At 47.3% G+C, this 16,734-nt stretch overlaps 2 protein-coding genes across 11 annotated transcripts in view; one reads left to right on the plus strand and one right to left on the minus strand.

The window, feature by feature from the left end:
• ZNF827 (zinc finger protein 827) overlaps positions 1-12,013 on the plus strand; it is a 189,854-nt gene extending 177,841 nt beyond the window's left edge. For 2 of the 9 annotated variants that reach the window (XM_060400611.1, XM_060400612.1), the window contains exons 12-14: positions 3,888-4,079; positions 4,444-4,636; positions 8,094-12,013. In XM_060400611.1, the coding sequence (XP_060256594.1) occupies positions 3,888-4,079; positions 4,444-4,636; positions 8,094-8,916 (1,208 nt within the window). In that variant the 3' untranslated portion in view covers positions 8,917-12,013. Of the gene's footprint in view, positions 1-3,887; positions 4,080-4,443; positions 4,650-6,608; positions 6,642-8,093 lie in introns of all 9 variants that reach the window. The other 7 variants (XM_060400614.1, XM_060400615.1, XM_060400617.1 and 4 more) reach the window with 7 other exon arrangements.
• A 2,280-nt stretch (positions 12,014-14,293) lies between these two features.
• The window catches only part of C17H4orf51 (chromosome 17 C4orf51 homolog), a 47,786-nt gene continuing 45,345 nt past the window's right edge, over positions 14,294-16,734 (minus strand). For both annotated transcript variants that reach the window (XR_006056630.1, XR_009596836.1), the window contains exon 7: positions 14,294-14,501. The gene's annotated coding sequence lies outside the window, so the exon portion shown is untranslated. The remainder of the gene's footprint in view (positions 14,502-16,734) is intronic.

Genomic DNA, 16,734 nt, shown 5'->3' on the forward strand with positions numbered 1-16,734 from the left:
TTCATAAATTTTTTGAGAGCCAACTGTATGTCAGGTATATACAACAGCATGGGAAAATACAAAATGTTTTTAATATTATTTTATAAATATTGTATGTTATATTTTATAATACAATAATATAGTCTTCAACAATGCTTACCATGAGCCAGGCATTGTTCTTGGTGCTTTGCATATAAAAACCCACTTGAGTCTCACAACAAATATATGAGATACTGATATTATTCCCATTTCTTAGATGAGATAATTGAAGCACAAAGTTAAATACCTTGTCCCAGGTCATACAGCTCCTGAGTGGGACAGATGGCATTCAAACTCAGGTATTCTGGATCTTAAGTCCTTATTCTTAACCACTATGGAATTAAAGGCAACAATTTTTAAATTGAGATGTTTACTTTTTTAAAAAATAAAAACACCAAAAATGTAATGGTATTTGTATTGAGGCAGAAAGAGGGTTGGTATTTTTTTCTGGGCTCAGTTGCTCAATTTTTGTCATTTTAAATTGCAAAATATTTAGGTTTGTAAAGTTCTCTTCAGTTGGCCGTCCTTGAGTTTGAGGTTGCATTACCTGTGCATAGGTGTCCACCAGAAATCTTTGCGATGCTGAAGATCAATGACCACTGGGATCATAGTGAGCCTTGGATTGGGCTGACAAGGGCACCCTGGCTCACACCCTATGGACACAGCGAAGGGAGGGTGTGTGAAGGGGAAAGGAAGCCGTGTAGACAGAGAATCACAGAGCGAGTGGGCTGGGCTTGCTTCCCCATGCTGTAGCCCAGAGTATTTGCCGTGGCTCCCGTGTAGCCGGCTTCCCTTGCTGTTCTATCCGTAAAGAATCTGCCTGCGATGCAGAAGGCCTGGGTTTGATCCCTGGGTTAGGAAGATCACCTGGGGAAGGAAATGGTAACTCACTCCAGTATTCTTGCCTGGAGAATCCGCATTCCTTAATTTAGGTAGCTCTTAATTCCTTAATTTAGGTAGTGCCATAAGCCTGAGGGTACTTGAGGCTATTCTTAAAGATGGTAATTAAAATTATCTGTTTTTATTTATTTAGCCCACACTGTGCAGCCTGCAGGATCTTAGTTCTCCAACCAGAAATTGAACCTGAGTCCCCTGCAGTGGAAGGGCAAAATCTTAACCAGCAAAGTCCCCAAAATTAGCTGGTTTATTTCTAAAAGCTAGTTTAATCATGCACAATATTCTGTTGGTAAGACCAGTCTTAGAGGATGGATTTGGTGAGGCAATGCCGGGGACTCAGGACCCCCACTGAAAATATTCTGTTTGTCTACAAAATGTGACTGAACTGGTTCAATATTTAGATGAGAGACTGGCAATCGTGGTGCTGGCTTTCTGGGTACCAAGGGAGGGATGTGGGTTAAAGGCATGTTTCATCCCTCCACGTGGGTCAGTAAGTGAGGTCACCTCCTGGGGATCTTTAGTTCCCCAACCAAGGATTGAACCCATGACCCCTGAAGTGGAAGCACAGAACCTTAACCACTGATCCACCAGGAAAGTCCCTTTTGCCTGCATTTTTGAGATGCATGCTCACTGGGTATCAAGTTTCAGGTTGGCAGTCGTTTCTTTCATACTTTAAAGAGGTCACTCCATTACTTCTCCCTTGCATTGCTTCCAGTGAGAAGTCTGCCATCATACTTTCTTTTGTTCCTCTGCACATAATGTAGCTTTTTTCCCTCTGGCTGCTTTTAGGGTTTTTTCTTTATCACTCATTTAGAACTGTTTGATTCAGAGAAGGCAATGGCACCCCACTCCAGCACTCTTGCCTGGAAAATCCTATGGATGGAGGAGCCTGGTGGGCTGCAGTCCATGGAGTTGCTAAGAGTCGGATACGACTGAGCGACTTCACTTTCAGTTTTCACTTTCATGCATTGGAGAAGGAAATGGCAACCCACTCCAGTACTCTTGCCTGGAAAATTCCATGGATGGAGGAGCCTGGTGGGCTGCCATCTATGGAGTCGCACAGAGTCGGACACGACTGAAGTGACTTAGCAGCAGCAGCAGAGCTGTTTAATTATGATGTCTCTTGGTATGGATTTCTTTATCTTTCTTATGCCTAGAGTGCATTATGTTTCTTGGATCTGTAGATTTATGGGTTTTCCTCAAATTTGGAAAAATTTTTGTCTTTTCAGATATTTTTTCTGCCCTCCCCACCCTGTTAGAAACTTCAGTTGAACTTATATTAAGCTACCAGCAGGCATCCCACAGCTCACGGATGCGCTTTTCATGTTTGTGACTCTTTTTCCTCTCTCTTTCATTTCAGATCATTTCTATTGCGAGTATCTTCAAGTCCACTGATCTTTTCTTCTGCCGTGTCTAAGTCGCTAATAATCCCATCCAGTCTGTTTTTCATCTCAGACACTATGATTTTCACCTCTCGGAATTTGGATTGGGTCTTTTTTATATCGTTTCTATCTCCACTTAACTTCTGAACATACAGAATACAGTTACAATAAGTGCTCTTCTGTCCTTTTCTGTAAATTCTAGCAACTTTGTCAGTTCCTGGTGAATTTGATTGGTTTATTATTCTTTCTGGTTTGGGGTAGTGTCTTCTTGTTTCCTGGTATGCCTGATCATCTTTGTTTGATGTCAGACACTGTGATGGTTACCTTGTTGGGGGCTTTATACTCTTTAAATATAATATACTTTATATTCCTATAAATACTCTTGACTTTTGTCTTAGGCATTATTCGGCAACTTTGATCTTTTGAGGGTATTGCTTTTCTGATTTGTTAGGCAGGTCTGGACCAGTGCTCCATCTGAGAGGCTAATCATTAGCCATTAGTAAATGTTTTTTCTACTCAGTGCCTTGGGAGTTATGAGCTTTTCTAATTTGGCTAGTGGAAACAGACACTGTTCTTGAAGCCTTTCAGATGGCTTTTTCCCCCTTTAACTTTGGGTGGTTTCCTCACACACGGGCTCTGATCCGACTCTTCTGAGTGTCCTTGGGGGGCCATCTGCAGGTCTCTGGGTTCTTCTTCTGTGCTTCTCTTTCCTCTCGGGTGCTCTGTCCTGCAAAGTCCAGCATGTTAATCTCCTCGGAGCCTCAGCTCCGTCTCCTCAGTTCAGTGAGTCTGCCAGGTGGTTCCCCATCCCTGCTCCGCAGCCTGGATGGTGGAGTCTCTCCAGGCAGGAAGCAGGGCAGTCCGGGGGCCCGCCTCTTGTCTTCCCTTTCTCCCAGGGGCCACTCCCCTTTGCTGTCTCATGTCCAGTGTTGTGAAGATTGTTGTTTGATAAATTTCGTCTGGTTTTTTTTTTCATTGTTTCAGTAGCAGTGGTCAAATCCAGTCTCTGACACTCTGTCTTGAAGAGAAGCAGAAGTCTCCTGATTCTAGATTGTCTTGGCCTCTTGATTTGTTTACTACTGGTTCTGAGGGAGAGCCCAGTGCCCTGATGAAGAGCACAGACACTAGAATCAGACCAAGTGACGCTCTGGTCCACCACTTCCTAGCCGCACGACCGAGGCCACGTTAACCTTGCTTTGTCTCCCTTCCCTTTTCTGTAAAAGGGGGAGGATAACAGTCATGGCTCATTGGATTTTTGAAAGGCTAAAACGAGATCATGCATTTAAAGCATGACACCGTTCCTAGAACTTGGTAACATGTTCATCTTAGCTATGATTTAAATTATTATAAGACCCAATAAATACTTGCCAATTGAATATCTACTCTTGGCCCAAGAACCATATGCATCATCACCGTAGGTGACTGGGACCTGGGACCCAGCACTAGCAAAGCAGGAAACCTCAGTGTGTGCTCCCTGAATGAAGGTGTAGCCAGGAGGCCCCAACTCTCCCCCACCCATGATTGATATTATTCTAGGGTTTTCATCTCCTAAATAACAGACCTGGGTTTTGTTTTATTTTAATTTTTCAGGGGAAGACAGGAAGACCCCTAGTGAATCAAATAGCCCCTCTTCCTCGTCCCTCTCAGCTCTGAGTGATTCAGCCAACAGCAAGGACGATTCAGACAGCTCTCAGAAGAACAAGAGTGGAAGCAACCTGCTGGTCATCTCTGTCATGCCTGGGAGCCAGCCCTCCCTGAATAGTGAGGAAAAGCCAGAGAAAGGTAAGGGAGGAGGTGGGCTGGTCTGCTCAGTCCTGTCCACTCTGCAGGGATGACCCAGTCTTGAGATAAAGCCCTGGAGAGGAGTGATGTTGGAAAGCAGATATTAGGCCTGGGAACCATATAACACTTAGCCTCTAAAATTTGCATATGGATTTTTGAGTTAGTTTGCATCAGTATATGGAATGGAATGAAAGGATGGGGAGTGTGACACTGATGCCAGAACTGTGTCTTTCACTCATTTTAACTCAGAGATGCAGGGAGCGGTGCCTGGAACAGTGTAGCTGGGGGGAAAGAGAAGGAGGAGGGTGGTCTCCATCCCACCCCTGCCCTCCTCTCCCTCCGCCCCCTGCACCTGTACACCCAGCCTCGGTCCTTGCAGGGTTCGAATGCGTTTTTTGCAACTTTGTCTGCAAGACGAAGAACATGTTTGAGCGCCATCTGCAAATCCACCTCATCACCCGGATGTTTGAGTGCGACGTGTGCCACAAGTTCATGAAGACCCCCGAGCAGCTGCTGGAGCATAAGAAATGCCACACTGTCCCCACCGGTGGGCTCAAGTAAGGAAAGCAAGTACAGAACCTTTTACTGTGTTGTTTTATTAAACACCCTGCCTCCACCCCTGCCCCCATCCCCTCCCCTGAAGGTTTTTGGGGTCATGGAGAGGGGGAGCTTGGCCTGGGCGGGGGCATTAGTCGGGCACACCTCTGCTGCCGGTAGCTGGATAGGAATTAGACCTGTCCCCCAGGGGGTCAGCAGATGTCAGCACGAGACTCCCATTTCCCAAGATGGTCAACTCGCTGAAGCAGCCCAACACGGGCATGCAAGAGCAGACTCAGCTGGTACCACTCGAGTTCCGTTCAGACTTGATGGTAAGGGACTTAGGGGTTGTAATGTGTCCACACGTGCAAATCACTACACTGTCACTGCACTTCACCATCCCTATTTTTTAGATGATTTGCCAGAAGTCTTTTAAATAAGCACTACAACTACCCCAACCACACCCGCCTCCAGATATTGGATACTTGCCAGTGTGAACAGGCAAGAGGCAACACTTTTCATGCAGAGATCACATGCCTCGTGTCTTCCTGCAAACATGCCTTACGCCTTCCCAGGAGCTGGAATTGGGATCTCGCTGGTGTCGCCTTCATGAGATCTGACACCTCTGATCACATGTTCTTCGCAGCTCCCCAAAGACCTAGACAATGAGCATCATCATTAACCAACATTTGCAACAAGCCCTCTGGTCAGAAGAGAGACCCATCCGTTATTATCAAAACACGCTGTGTGTCTGGCTTGATAATAGGTGCTAAAGGGCAAACAAGGAATAAAACATAATTCCACCCTCGGGAAATGTACGTCCGAGCTCTACCAGAGTTTAATCTTCTTGGCGCTTCTGAAATCAGAGGCCCCGTTCACGAGGCACTTGTGTTCTAGGAAAGAGAAAGAAGCATCTGTCACTGGGCACAGAAAGACACACCATTTTCAAAGCATAATTATTCATGTTTAGCTGAACTGATGGTGTAATTAAAAGAATGAAAAATGACATTTAACTTAACACAAGAACACCTCTTGTTTTTAAAAACACGTTTATCTTTGAAACTCACAGCTTGCCAAGAGAAGTGGCATGACTGTCCTGAATGGGCGAGGGGTGGAGCAACCCAGCAGGAGCTCAGGAGTCAAGTGTGGGGGGCAATGCACGGTGGAGTCCCTGGGCTCCTGCCCAGTCAGGGCAACCCTCCTCAAACACTCCTCCAGACAGAGGAAGTGGCCCCCACTGTTAGATCCCATTTTGGTTCACTCTTGGGGCTGATTAGGTGGGGTGGGGTGGGTAGGAGGAAGGGGAGTGGGGCGATGATCATTCAGGAAATGCCTAGCACGTGCTTATTTGGGGATTTGATTTGGTTTATTCCCACTGCCCCCCTCAAAATATTAGCATGCTCTTACGTATTTTTATGAAAGCCACGTATTTCCTTGGTTGGTTTAGTGCTCACTGCCCTTCCTGGAAACCCAGTCACGCCCATTACCTGCAGCCCCAGCCAGTTGTGGCTTTGCCAGTTAGAACCCCCTCCCCTCGGGGACCCAAGGAGTTCCCGAGCCTCTGGCCCACTGGCGAGGATGCCGAGTGAGCCTGATGCTTTTGCGGGTGTAGACACTTCCCATGCAGTGCCAACGGCCCCCTTTGTAATAGCTCACGTTCTAGGCTGGCCAAGTAGAAGAATACTTTGACAAAATTGCTAATGCCTTCTGGCTATACAGTGAGTCTTTTTCGTTTTTGTTTTGTTTTCGCTTTGCCGTCTCAGAGAAGTAATTTGTCAGAGTCTTTACGATAAATAACGGGAACATAGAAAACCCTTTCCCTCTGCCTGAGCAGCGAAAGAAAGATTGAGCCGTGGGTCACAGAAACGTCCTTAACATGAAACAGACTGCTGATGTCTAAATTGCTTTTCTGTGATGGAACTGCTTGTACTCTATATCCTGTTCATAATGCAGATCAAATAAGATTATACTATTATTTTTCTTTTGCCGTAGCTCAGGACAGTGGTGAGTTTCAGACTCCTCTAGGTAAGGCCCAGCTTGGCGTAGGGGTTGTGTGTGCAGCTGACCTGGGAATGGGCTTTATAGTTCTCTTGCGTGCACTCTTCTGTGAGCTGAGGTTCCGAGGCTAACGGCGGGCTTGGCGCTCAGGAGCAGTGCGCGGGCTCTGGGTGTGTTGGGCTCTGCTGAAATCCTCTCCAGACCCTCCGAGGACAGTTCACTCCCAGGCCCTGCCCTTGCAGGTGCCAGTCCAGAGCCGAGGCAGCCACTTTTGCATTTGCGTCCTTTTGGTAAAGAGAGCATACACGCTACAGCCATCATAGCAACCACCGACTCGAGCCCGGCAGCTTCTGCAGAGCGAAGCTCAGCACCATCCGTGAACCTGCCCCTCCCTTAGCCTCCTTGCCCCTCTGGACAGCCAGGGGGCCTGAGGGCAGCATAGCCTCACTGCCTAGGATGGAGAGGCCCAGACTTTGTCCCGGGGCACAGCCCGCCCATCAGGTGACGGAGCTCTGCTAGAATCTGCCTAAATGACTTGTAGAGACCAGTCCAGTAAGGAATCAGTGCCCACTATGGGCTCCTCTGCCGAGCACTGCAGAGAACGCAGAAGGAAGGGGAGTCCTGCCCGCTGAGAGCTTATGATCCCTTTGGATGACTATTATTTCCATGATGCAATAACATTAATCATTAATAATGCATTAATGATGTCTTCAAGGTCCAGATAGCAGCTGTCTCCCTCCCCCATCCCTCATTCCTAGACAGGCTGGTGGGTGGGTCTTCTCCTAAGCCCCAGTGATGGTTCTCACCTCCCTTCCCCCATGGAGACCCAATGCTGTAGGAGAGACAGATTTTAGGAGTCCAGATCTCTGTATCTACAGCACACTTGCTCCCACATGCAAACACACACACACACAGGCCTTCTTAATCCTAACCACCCTTTAATCAGCACGATTCTGACCCCTACGACTCTCTGTTTGCTGGAGGTAGCTCTCCCCTATAAGCTGTTCTTCAAAACTCTTAGCCTTTCTGCGTGTGCTTGGTGTGGTGCATGAAAAGTCGATTCTTTGTGTTGCTCCCATCTAGAGGGGAGGTCTTGAGGGTGAGCCCTCGGCCGTGGCCAGTGGGGGGCGGGGAGGGCTCCGAGGGGCCGGGCGGTGGGGACTGGAGGGGAGAACAGCTTAGCTGGATGCCCCCCCAACCCGGCGCTGGCTCTGTTCCCCTTCCTGGGGGCTGGCATCCGCCGGTGCAGCCAGGAGACTCCTGTCCCCGAGCAGGCCAAGGGATGGCTCTGTCCGCAGCAGAGCCACCGAGGGTCCCCAGGAGGCGGCAGGGCCGGGTTGGGCAGGGGCCAGGTCGGGTTTTGGAGCCGGGAGGGCGGCCGAGGGCAGGCTGGCGAGGCGGGGAGCAGCCGGGGAGGGTACTCCCCTGGACCCCGCGGGGCTGACCCTCTCCCGTGCTTGCTCCCCCCTCCCCCGGCAGGTGCGCATTCTGCAGTTACTCCACCAGCCGCCCCGCCGCCATGGAGTGCCACGTGAAGACCCACTACAAGATGGAGTACAAGTGCCGGATCTGCCAGACGGTGACGGCCAACCAGCTGGAGCTGGAGACGCACACCCGCGCGCATCGCCTGGGCAACCACTACAAGTGCGACCAGTGCGGCTACCTGTCCAAGACCGCCAACAAGCTCATCGAGCACGTGCGCGTGCACACCGGGGAGCGGCCCTTCCACTGTGACCAGTGCAGCTACAGCTGCAAACGCAAGGACAATCTCAACCTGCACAAGAAGCTGAAGCACGCCCCGCGCCAGACCTTCAGCTGCGAAGAGTGCCTGTTCAAGACCACTCACCCCTTCGTCTTCAGCCGCCACGTCAAGAAGCATCAGAGCGCGGACAGCCCGGAGGAGGACAAGAAGGGCCCGGCCCCGGCCTCCCAGGAAGCCGGCGGCCCCGGGGCCCCGCTGCTGGTGGTCGGGAGCGCCCGCCACCTGCTGTCTCCGCTGTCGGTCATGTCCGCCTCCCACGCCCTGCAGACCGTGGCCCTGTCGGCCGCCCACGGCGGCAGCGGCTCCGAGCCCAACCTGGCACTCAAGGCCATGCCCTTGAACGGCTCCCCTCTGCGCTTTGACAAGTACCGGAACTCGGATTTCGCCCATCTCATTCCCTTGACGATGTTATACCCCAAGAACCAGCTGGATCTCACATTCCACCCTCCCCGACCTCAGACTGCGCCGCCCAGCATCCCCTCGCCCAAACACTCCTTCCTGGCCTATCTGGGACTGAGAGAGAGAGCCGAGACTGTCTGAGGGCAGCCGGGCTCCGTACCAAAAACCAAGAGACAGAGACAAACAAAAAAAAAGACAAAACCCATGAAACTTAAAACACAACCCCAGCAGGTGTACGTTGCTGCAAAAACCTACAGGCCCGCTCGGGTCTGAACCACGTGTACTGTATATCTTTAGTAAGGAATAGAGAATTGGCTCTGTGTGTATACCTATTGCATTGACCTGAAAGCTGCTTTATCCAATCTTCAGAGAGGTGACCTACTGCACCGTCTACCTTCAGAGGCATGCCTCCCCAGCCACCCACTCCCACTCTCGGCCCTTCTCCTTACTTTGAAAGGAAACCTGTCTTGTTAAACCCTAAAGAGAGTGTCCTTAATAGCAATCAGCACTTGTAAGCTTCCATACCGGTGCATTTTGTTTTCTGTTGGGCGAATGGGGCATGTGGGCGTTTGTGGATTCGGAAAGAGACAGCCGTGTGTCGTGTGCCATGACGTTTGCACCTTCTTTGTACTGGCTTCTTTGACAGCGATGAGCGTTGTTTGCCCTCCTGGGTGGTTCATGCGCTGCAGTCCCTCCCGGAGCTCCTCCATCACCTTTCCCCTCTCTATTTTGTGGCTGCAGAGTGGTAGGGCCTGGTGCTTACTCGACGGAGGAATGGTAGACAACTCAGTGCTGCCTGCGATTTCTCCAGAGTCCTGGAGATCTTGCGCTCGCATCTCTGGTTATGAAGAGAGCAATCGAGAGCCCCACCTGGAAGAAATAGCTTGCAGCACTGCAGCCAACATCACAAAACTCAAGTGTGTTTTGTGTGTGTGTCCATACGTATGCAATGTGTATGGTACGCACACAGTGCATCATTTTTTAAGGGCAGATTAAATATATATATATATGTGATGTATTAAGTCAGTGGTTACCATTTGTTTGCAGGAAAAGGAAAAACAATGTATGAGTGAAAATTTTTATGGTTGATAAATCCAGCCGAGGAGATTAAAAGGGGTTTGGATAAATTCTGGGTATAAATGCTCAGACTAAAAAAAAAAAAAAAAGAAATGGCAGTTTTGCACAGTGCTTTGGTCTTGCACTAGCTTTTGTTTCTCATCTGCAAAAAAAAAGTAACATAAAAGGAAGAAAATGTACCTTTTTTATGGAATGAGTAGACTGTATGTTTGAAACTTTTGTCATAACCTCTTTGACATATAACAACCCAACAAAAAGGTGCTGTTCAGTCCTACCGTTCAGTTTATGCCCCTGAGACGTTTCCATTGTGTTTGCAAATTGTCTGGCTATAGCAGTGTTCTCCATGTTATTAGTAATTCTGTATTCCATTTTGTTAACGCCTGGTAGATATGACCTGCTAGGAGGCTAACTTTATACTTATTTAAAGCTCTTATTTTGTGGTCATTAAAATGGCAACTTATGTGCAGCACTTTATTGCAGCAAGAAGCAGGTGTGGATTGGTTGTACAACCCCTCGCTATTCTTAAAAAGTCAGGGGTGATGTAAAAAGAAGAAAAGAATCTTTGGCTAAACATGTTAATGGCTTGTATTTTTAAGACAACAGAATTTCCAGTATGAAACAGGCTAAAAGAGCAGGAAGAAATGTGCTTTGTATGATAATGGGAAGTTTGGAATATAAAGTTTATATATTATTTATCTGTTAAAGAACCGGTGTACAGGAGGAATGCTTTCTTACTGCGTTGCTGGTTTCTATCATGTATTACCCTAGAGGTGGGTTGTTTTTTTTTTTTTTTCCATCTGTTTCATCTGGAGGGAAATAAAAGCATCCCGAATTTTCTTCCTCTAGTCGGTTTGCTTCCCCGAAAGCTCCCCCTTGTACAGTTCTACAGGAAGCCGGAAATCTGTACCTTCTGTCCACACCACAGTCCTCCCCCACACCCACCCTTCCTCCCCCAGACCTAGCAGGTGTGCTCCGCTCCCCTTGCCAGTTGTCCAGCCCTGGCAAACCTGTTTACACTAAGGAGCTGTCGCTGGGGGGCAGGGAGGCTGAGCCAGGGAGGGCAGGACGCTCCCGCACCCTGGCTCATTCTCCGGCAGAGACGCCTGTTCTTGGCCACATTTGAAATGCCATTCAGCGTCGCCCTGTCAGTGTTTCAGTCAAAGGCACTGTAGACAGGTATGGACGATACACTCCAAGAACACTGGGCTTATGGGTGGGTTGGTGTTTTTTTTCAAGTCACGTCTTTACCCCCATGTGATGGAGAATGTGCCACTTGGCTAATCACGTGCTTTTCACAATTACAAGTTCAGTGATTACAGGAAAGAGGGCCATGGGGAACCCACAGAGGCTGGCAGGAGGGCGAGCCCCACGTGAGCAACGGCAGGTTAAAAACCTGAAGGGTGGCCCTGAAGGACTGCAGATCTTACAGCATGCCACTTGTGCAATATGAGGTCCCAGGGTGAAACTTTCAAGATCAAGAGGGGTGTTGGAAGGAGACGGTTACCGCTCAGACGTGTGCCACTGAACTTGGATTTGAATGACTTAATGATGCTTAATGTAATTGGGCAACTTTTTTAGCACTTTGGAAAGAGTCATCAATCTTTCTGGTAAATTATAAAAGTTTTCTGAGTGAGAAAAGGTGTGTTTGGAGTTTGTTTGACTTTTTATATTATTATTATTGTTATTAATAAAGAAAAATCTACAGCATTTTTCAGATTCCACTGAGGTAATACATACCCCTGAATTTGGTTTGCAGTTTGATACTCAGGGAAGGATGTATTCCATAGATATCCTTTCCGTGTAAAACACTAACATCTTTGGGATAGTCACCTGCCAACTAACTTTGATTCTGTTTTCACTATGCATTCTTCAATGAAAGCTAGCTTATTTTTCCATATAGTGATACAGTTAGAGTTCTCTGCACTTTCTTCTTTCCTTTTTTTAACTCCTCGTATTATGTTCAGATGATCATACTGTCAAGGTTTATGTACATTACTGAAAATTTGTATTGTATAAAGCTTTTTGCATTACAAGGCTGTACAGGGTCATTTTGACAGTAACTGGTATATTCCTTTGCATCTTACGTTGCATTGCCAATTTCTAGTGTATCCAGTTTGGAAGTATAATATACTCTAATTAAAAAAAGAAAAGGTTGGCTATACTCTTGTTTCTTTTTCTTTCTTGGGTGCCATTCTTGGCTACTTGTTAATCTGAGTTTTGTCTCGCTGTGTTCTGATATTCCAGTTTCAGTGTGTTTTAGGTCAGTTTAGTCTCCAAGTCGTGTCTGATTCTTTGCCACCCCATAGACTGTAGCCCACAAGGCTCCTCTGTCCATGAATTCTCCAGGCAAGAACGCTGGAGTGGGTTTCCATTCCTTTCTCCAGGGGATCTTCCCAGCCCAGGGATTGAACTCAAATCTCCTGCACTGCAGGCAGATTCTTTACTGTCTGAGCCACCAGGGAAGTCCTAGGAAGTGTTCAGTACTAGTTACAACTATTGCAAAATGCAGGTTTTGAACAGCCATGTTCTAACGCAAACTGCTACTATGTAAATCATTCAAGGCCATTAGTATTGAGACCCTCTCATCCATCAGTACAGCTGCAAGCTGGCTCCTTCCAGAAAATACTTAGTGGCACTGGAAAATGTACACCAGCCTTACCCTCTCCTGCTTAACAGCATTTTATTGACCGCATACCCAAAGAGGGGACTGCAGATGAGTAATTCTGTTTGTCTTAATGAAGTGTAGCAACTATAAGAACTGTAATAAGTGGTATGTTTTCTAAGCTAAATAATAATCTATCTGAATGCAAGTACTAGTCCTCCATTCAAAGGAAGGTACTGGAGAAAGAAACTGAGCCCAGAAGAAAGAGAGCAAGCGAGAATGACATCAGGCGAGCAAACACACTGATCAATGCAAACAATTTTTTAAAACACCATTTTAAAGTTCTGTTAGAACGTCCCCGTGACTCGGTGATGGTTGATGAAAAATGCAAGGCAGCAGAAGAGAATCTTCTGCTGGTTCACAGCTTGCTCATTAATGTCCTTTACTTGCAAGAAATTACAAACTGCTTCACTTTAACATGTAAAAGATGAAATTTACTTTTTATAAAATGAGGTAATGTAGGAGAAGCCAGTTTGGAAACGGCCAATCATTAATCAGACACGTCGTGTTTTCATCCAGTAACTGTCTTAGGAGAGTGAATAATCTTCTCTCCCTCGATCCAAATACTCAGTTGTGTTTGGTATTTATTGAAAACATTAAAATAACTCAGACTTCTTTGCTTTTTGCTAGCACTACAGGCAGACATGACTTCTCATTTTGTGTATGTATTTTTTCCCCTTAGATTTCACATCTACCTCACATTTTCCCTTTGGTTGAGAAAAGCCAGAAATAGAAAGAAAATAATCATCAGTTTGGTAGTCATTTCGCCTGCTAATGAGCTTTCAGTAATGTTGAAAAGTGGATGGGATGGGAGCCATCCAGGACAGGACAGGCCTCATCCTCTTCCATCATCATTTACTCAGATCGATGCTCAGGGACCCCGGCACCCCCACCCAGCTGTGTGGCCCCTGTTGGAATTTCATCCAAGATCATACATCCTTTTACTCCCGTCATGTTAACTAGACTGTAAGCTAAGACTCAAGGCCATGTTTTCTATAGTGTATCTACAGCTGACTGCCCCCGTTTGGTGGACCCCAGAAACTGTCCTTGACCATTTCATAGAGCCACAGAGCCGGTTACGGGCACAAGGAGAGATGCCAAGGCTTGATGACCACTGGTACCTCCATACCCACAGCCAGAAGCGTCACATGAGAGCCCCTTGCTGCCAAAGGTCACATGGGGCTCACGCAGGATTTGCAGCGGAAGGCACATCTCCTTAGTGGCCCAAATGCAGAATCAAGTCACCTCGGTGCGTTCAGTCCTTGGGGGTAACTCATACAGAAGGAGGGGGAGCAGTGGGAGGGGACAACAGCTGAGTGATTTCATCTGTTGGCAGGGGTTCATAAGCGGCCCGGGGGCACATACAAAATACACACAACTTCATCAGTTTTTTCATTCGTGCGTGCCAAGTTGCTTCAGTCATGTCCGATTCTGTGATCCCATGGACTGTAGCCCACCAGGTTCCTCTGTGGGAGTTTCCGGGCAAGAATACTGGAGTGGGTTGCCACGCCCTCCCCCGGGGGATCTTCCCAACCCAGGGATGGAAACCACATCTCCCGCATTGGCAGGCAGATTCCTTACTACCAGCACCACCTGAAAAGCCCACTAAGAGAAGGTAAAGCTGGAATCCTTCCCAACAGTGCCTTAAGACCTGTGAGCAAAAACCATAGGATCAGAGAATACTGGGGATTCAGACTGCGTTCCAAGGTGTCACCAACCTCAGATGTTCAAGAGACCCCAGGCAACACTCTTAGATCTAGGACTCTCAGAACAGAAGAATCCCACACAAAATGAGGTTTATTTTGCAAGTAATTAAAATTCACTAAGAAAGCAAATGCCCATAATGCTGGCCCTGGGGTAAATAAAGTGTGGCTGTATGGACCAAGGGGCCCATTCTTCTGTCCAAGGTCTGAATGGTCTGTTATCCATCAGGGCCTCTTCTTTATGAGTTAGCTGTTCTGCCATTCATAATTCTTTCCAGCTGGATCTGTAAAACAGGAAAATGTAAATCCTGCTCATGTTGGTAGGAGCTGCAAAGGAGAAAGGGAAAGTCAATTGCTGTATTGCCTTGGAATTCCTTTCTGATGGAGTTAAGGTAAGTGTAAGTTAATTCGTTTTTAACAGAATTATAGAACTTGAGCAGAGAATCTATCTCAGTTCATACTTCCAATTATTTTCCCCTATACCAGTCCCTAGAGGTGGTCTTCCAGCCTCTTTAGTGAGAATGTCTGGATGACAGAAAAGGTTTTCCAACCATAAAACATTCCCATGGAGTTAGATCACCTGAGTTTGAAGTCTGACTCGGAAGCACCTTATAAAAAGAAAGACTGAACTAGATGGTCTCTAGATCCCTTCCCACCCTAACAGATAACGTGTATGATGAGCCCATGACTCTTGCTGAACAAGCAAAAGTCAGTCTGAAGCAAAAGTGGTCACCGAACAGAACCCTCGCAAGGCACTTATGGCAACAATGGCACCTCAACATTTTCAAGCCACAACAGACTTAAGGGAGAAAACAATGCCTAAAAATATATTTTTGCCCACTTCAGAATTTGGAATGTATGTCTTCTGATTAAACATTAGGCCTCATGCTTGGATTGTCTGCAGTCATCTTGAGGGTGGCTTGGGCTTCCCAGGTGGCTCAGGTAGAGAATCTGCCTGCCAAGCAGGAGATCGCTGGGTGGGGACGATCCCTTGGAGAAAGAAATAGCAACCCACTCCAGTATTCTTACCTGGAAAATCCCAAGGACAGAGGAGCTTGGTGGGCTGCAGTCCGTGGGGTTGCAGAGTCGGACACAACTTAGCAATTAAACAACAACAACAAAATGCTTCACCTAACTATGGGTACTTAATCTGCTTAGATGATTGGGGGTGGCCAGGTGGGATGGAAAGGTTTCGCCCTGGCCATCATCACGCCTCTCACTCCACCCCCTCCCTTTCCCACCTCTTGCTTCCAGCCTCCACCAGGTGACTGGTGCTGCTGTGATTGCTAAGCTCTCCGCCAACCACGTGTCAGGTGTTTTCTGGAGAAGAGCAAATGGTTTTCTTTTAAAAGGTAATGAAAGACACTTTAGTTTTAACCTAAAGAATATATTCTTCTCATTTTGTCACTTGTTTAGAAAGACTCTGGACCCAAGGACTCTAAGCACATCATCAGTGCTTACAGGCACTTTCATTGGATGGAAAGACGACACGTGCTTTCCAGAGACAGGAAAATTACTGACCTATGCCCCTAATCAGACAAGTAAGTCAAGAGCAAACACGGGGCTAGAACCAGGGATATTTATCTAGCCATCTTCCAGCCTGAATTCCAGAATGATGTCTCTCCAGTCACAAAGATTTCTAGATAGGAAATGTCATCACTTGGCTTTAGAGTTCCATTTTTAACTGCAATTTCTAAATAGTGGTCCACAGACTTCTCAATGTGTATTATTACAAACGACAGTCAAGCCCCCTCGTTCCCTTATGTCCCTCTTCAAATAGAAGTTCTGTTAGAACATTCTCCACACAATGGGTTTGATCAGCGTTTATAGTCTGCCCCTTTCTTTTATCTCGGTGTTTTCTGGGTTCCCCTAAAAAGCTGAACCTTGAGATTTATTTTTGGAAGTAATTCCAGAAACAAAAGTGGGAAACTAGAAAGAGTGAAGCAGGTAAGAGGGGAAAGCCAATCCCAGGGCGCTTTGGCAAGATAGTCACTGCAGCGAACAACTGGCATTGCGTCACTGTGGGAACCTCCTAAGGAGCTGTGTGCCTCAGGACTGACAAGTCACATGAGAGCAGGGAGAAGGGGCCCGAGCAGCCGCAGTGTGTGTCAATTCCCTTGCACTTCCAGCTTTGCCCATGACTTGGAATGACTGAAAAGTTCCCCACAGACAGCCGCAGAGGCGGCAAAGAAGCCAGTGGGGCAGCATGTAAGAGGCTGCTGGTGAAGCTGAGGGGAGGTGCTGTCAGCCACACCTGACCAGAGATGGTTGCTGCAGCGAAGGCTGGAAAAAAGCAGATTAAGTCTGTGAGATGCAGAGCCATCGGTATCCGATAAGATAGTCATCTTTGGCATAAATGTTGACATCCCTTTATTGGCCTCTAAACCAATGTTGGCTGTACATCCAACCTGTTAGGTTAGCCTGAAGACTTTCTCCTTTCCCCCACTGGGAGCTGGGAAGAACTGAGACAGTGTTGGCTTGTGGTGCTACGGAAGGAAAGCGGTGGACCTGAGCAGC

This window comes from Ovis aries, chromosome 17, assembly GCF_016772045.2.
Source record: "Ovis aries strain OAR_USU_Benz2616 breed Rambouillet chromosome 17, ARS-UI_Ramb_v3.0, whole genome shotgun sequence".
Classification (NCBI taxonomy): Eukaryota; Metazoa; Chordata; class Mammalia; order Artiodactyla; family Bovidae; genus Ovis; species Ovis aries.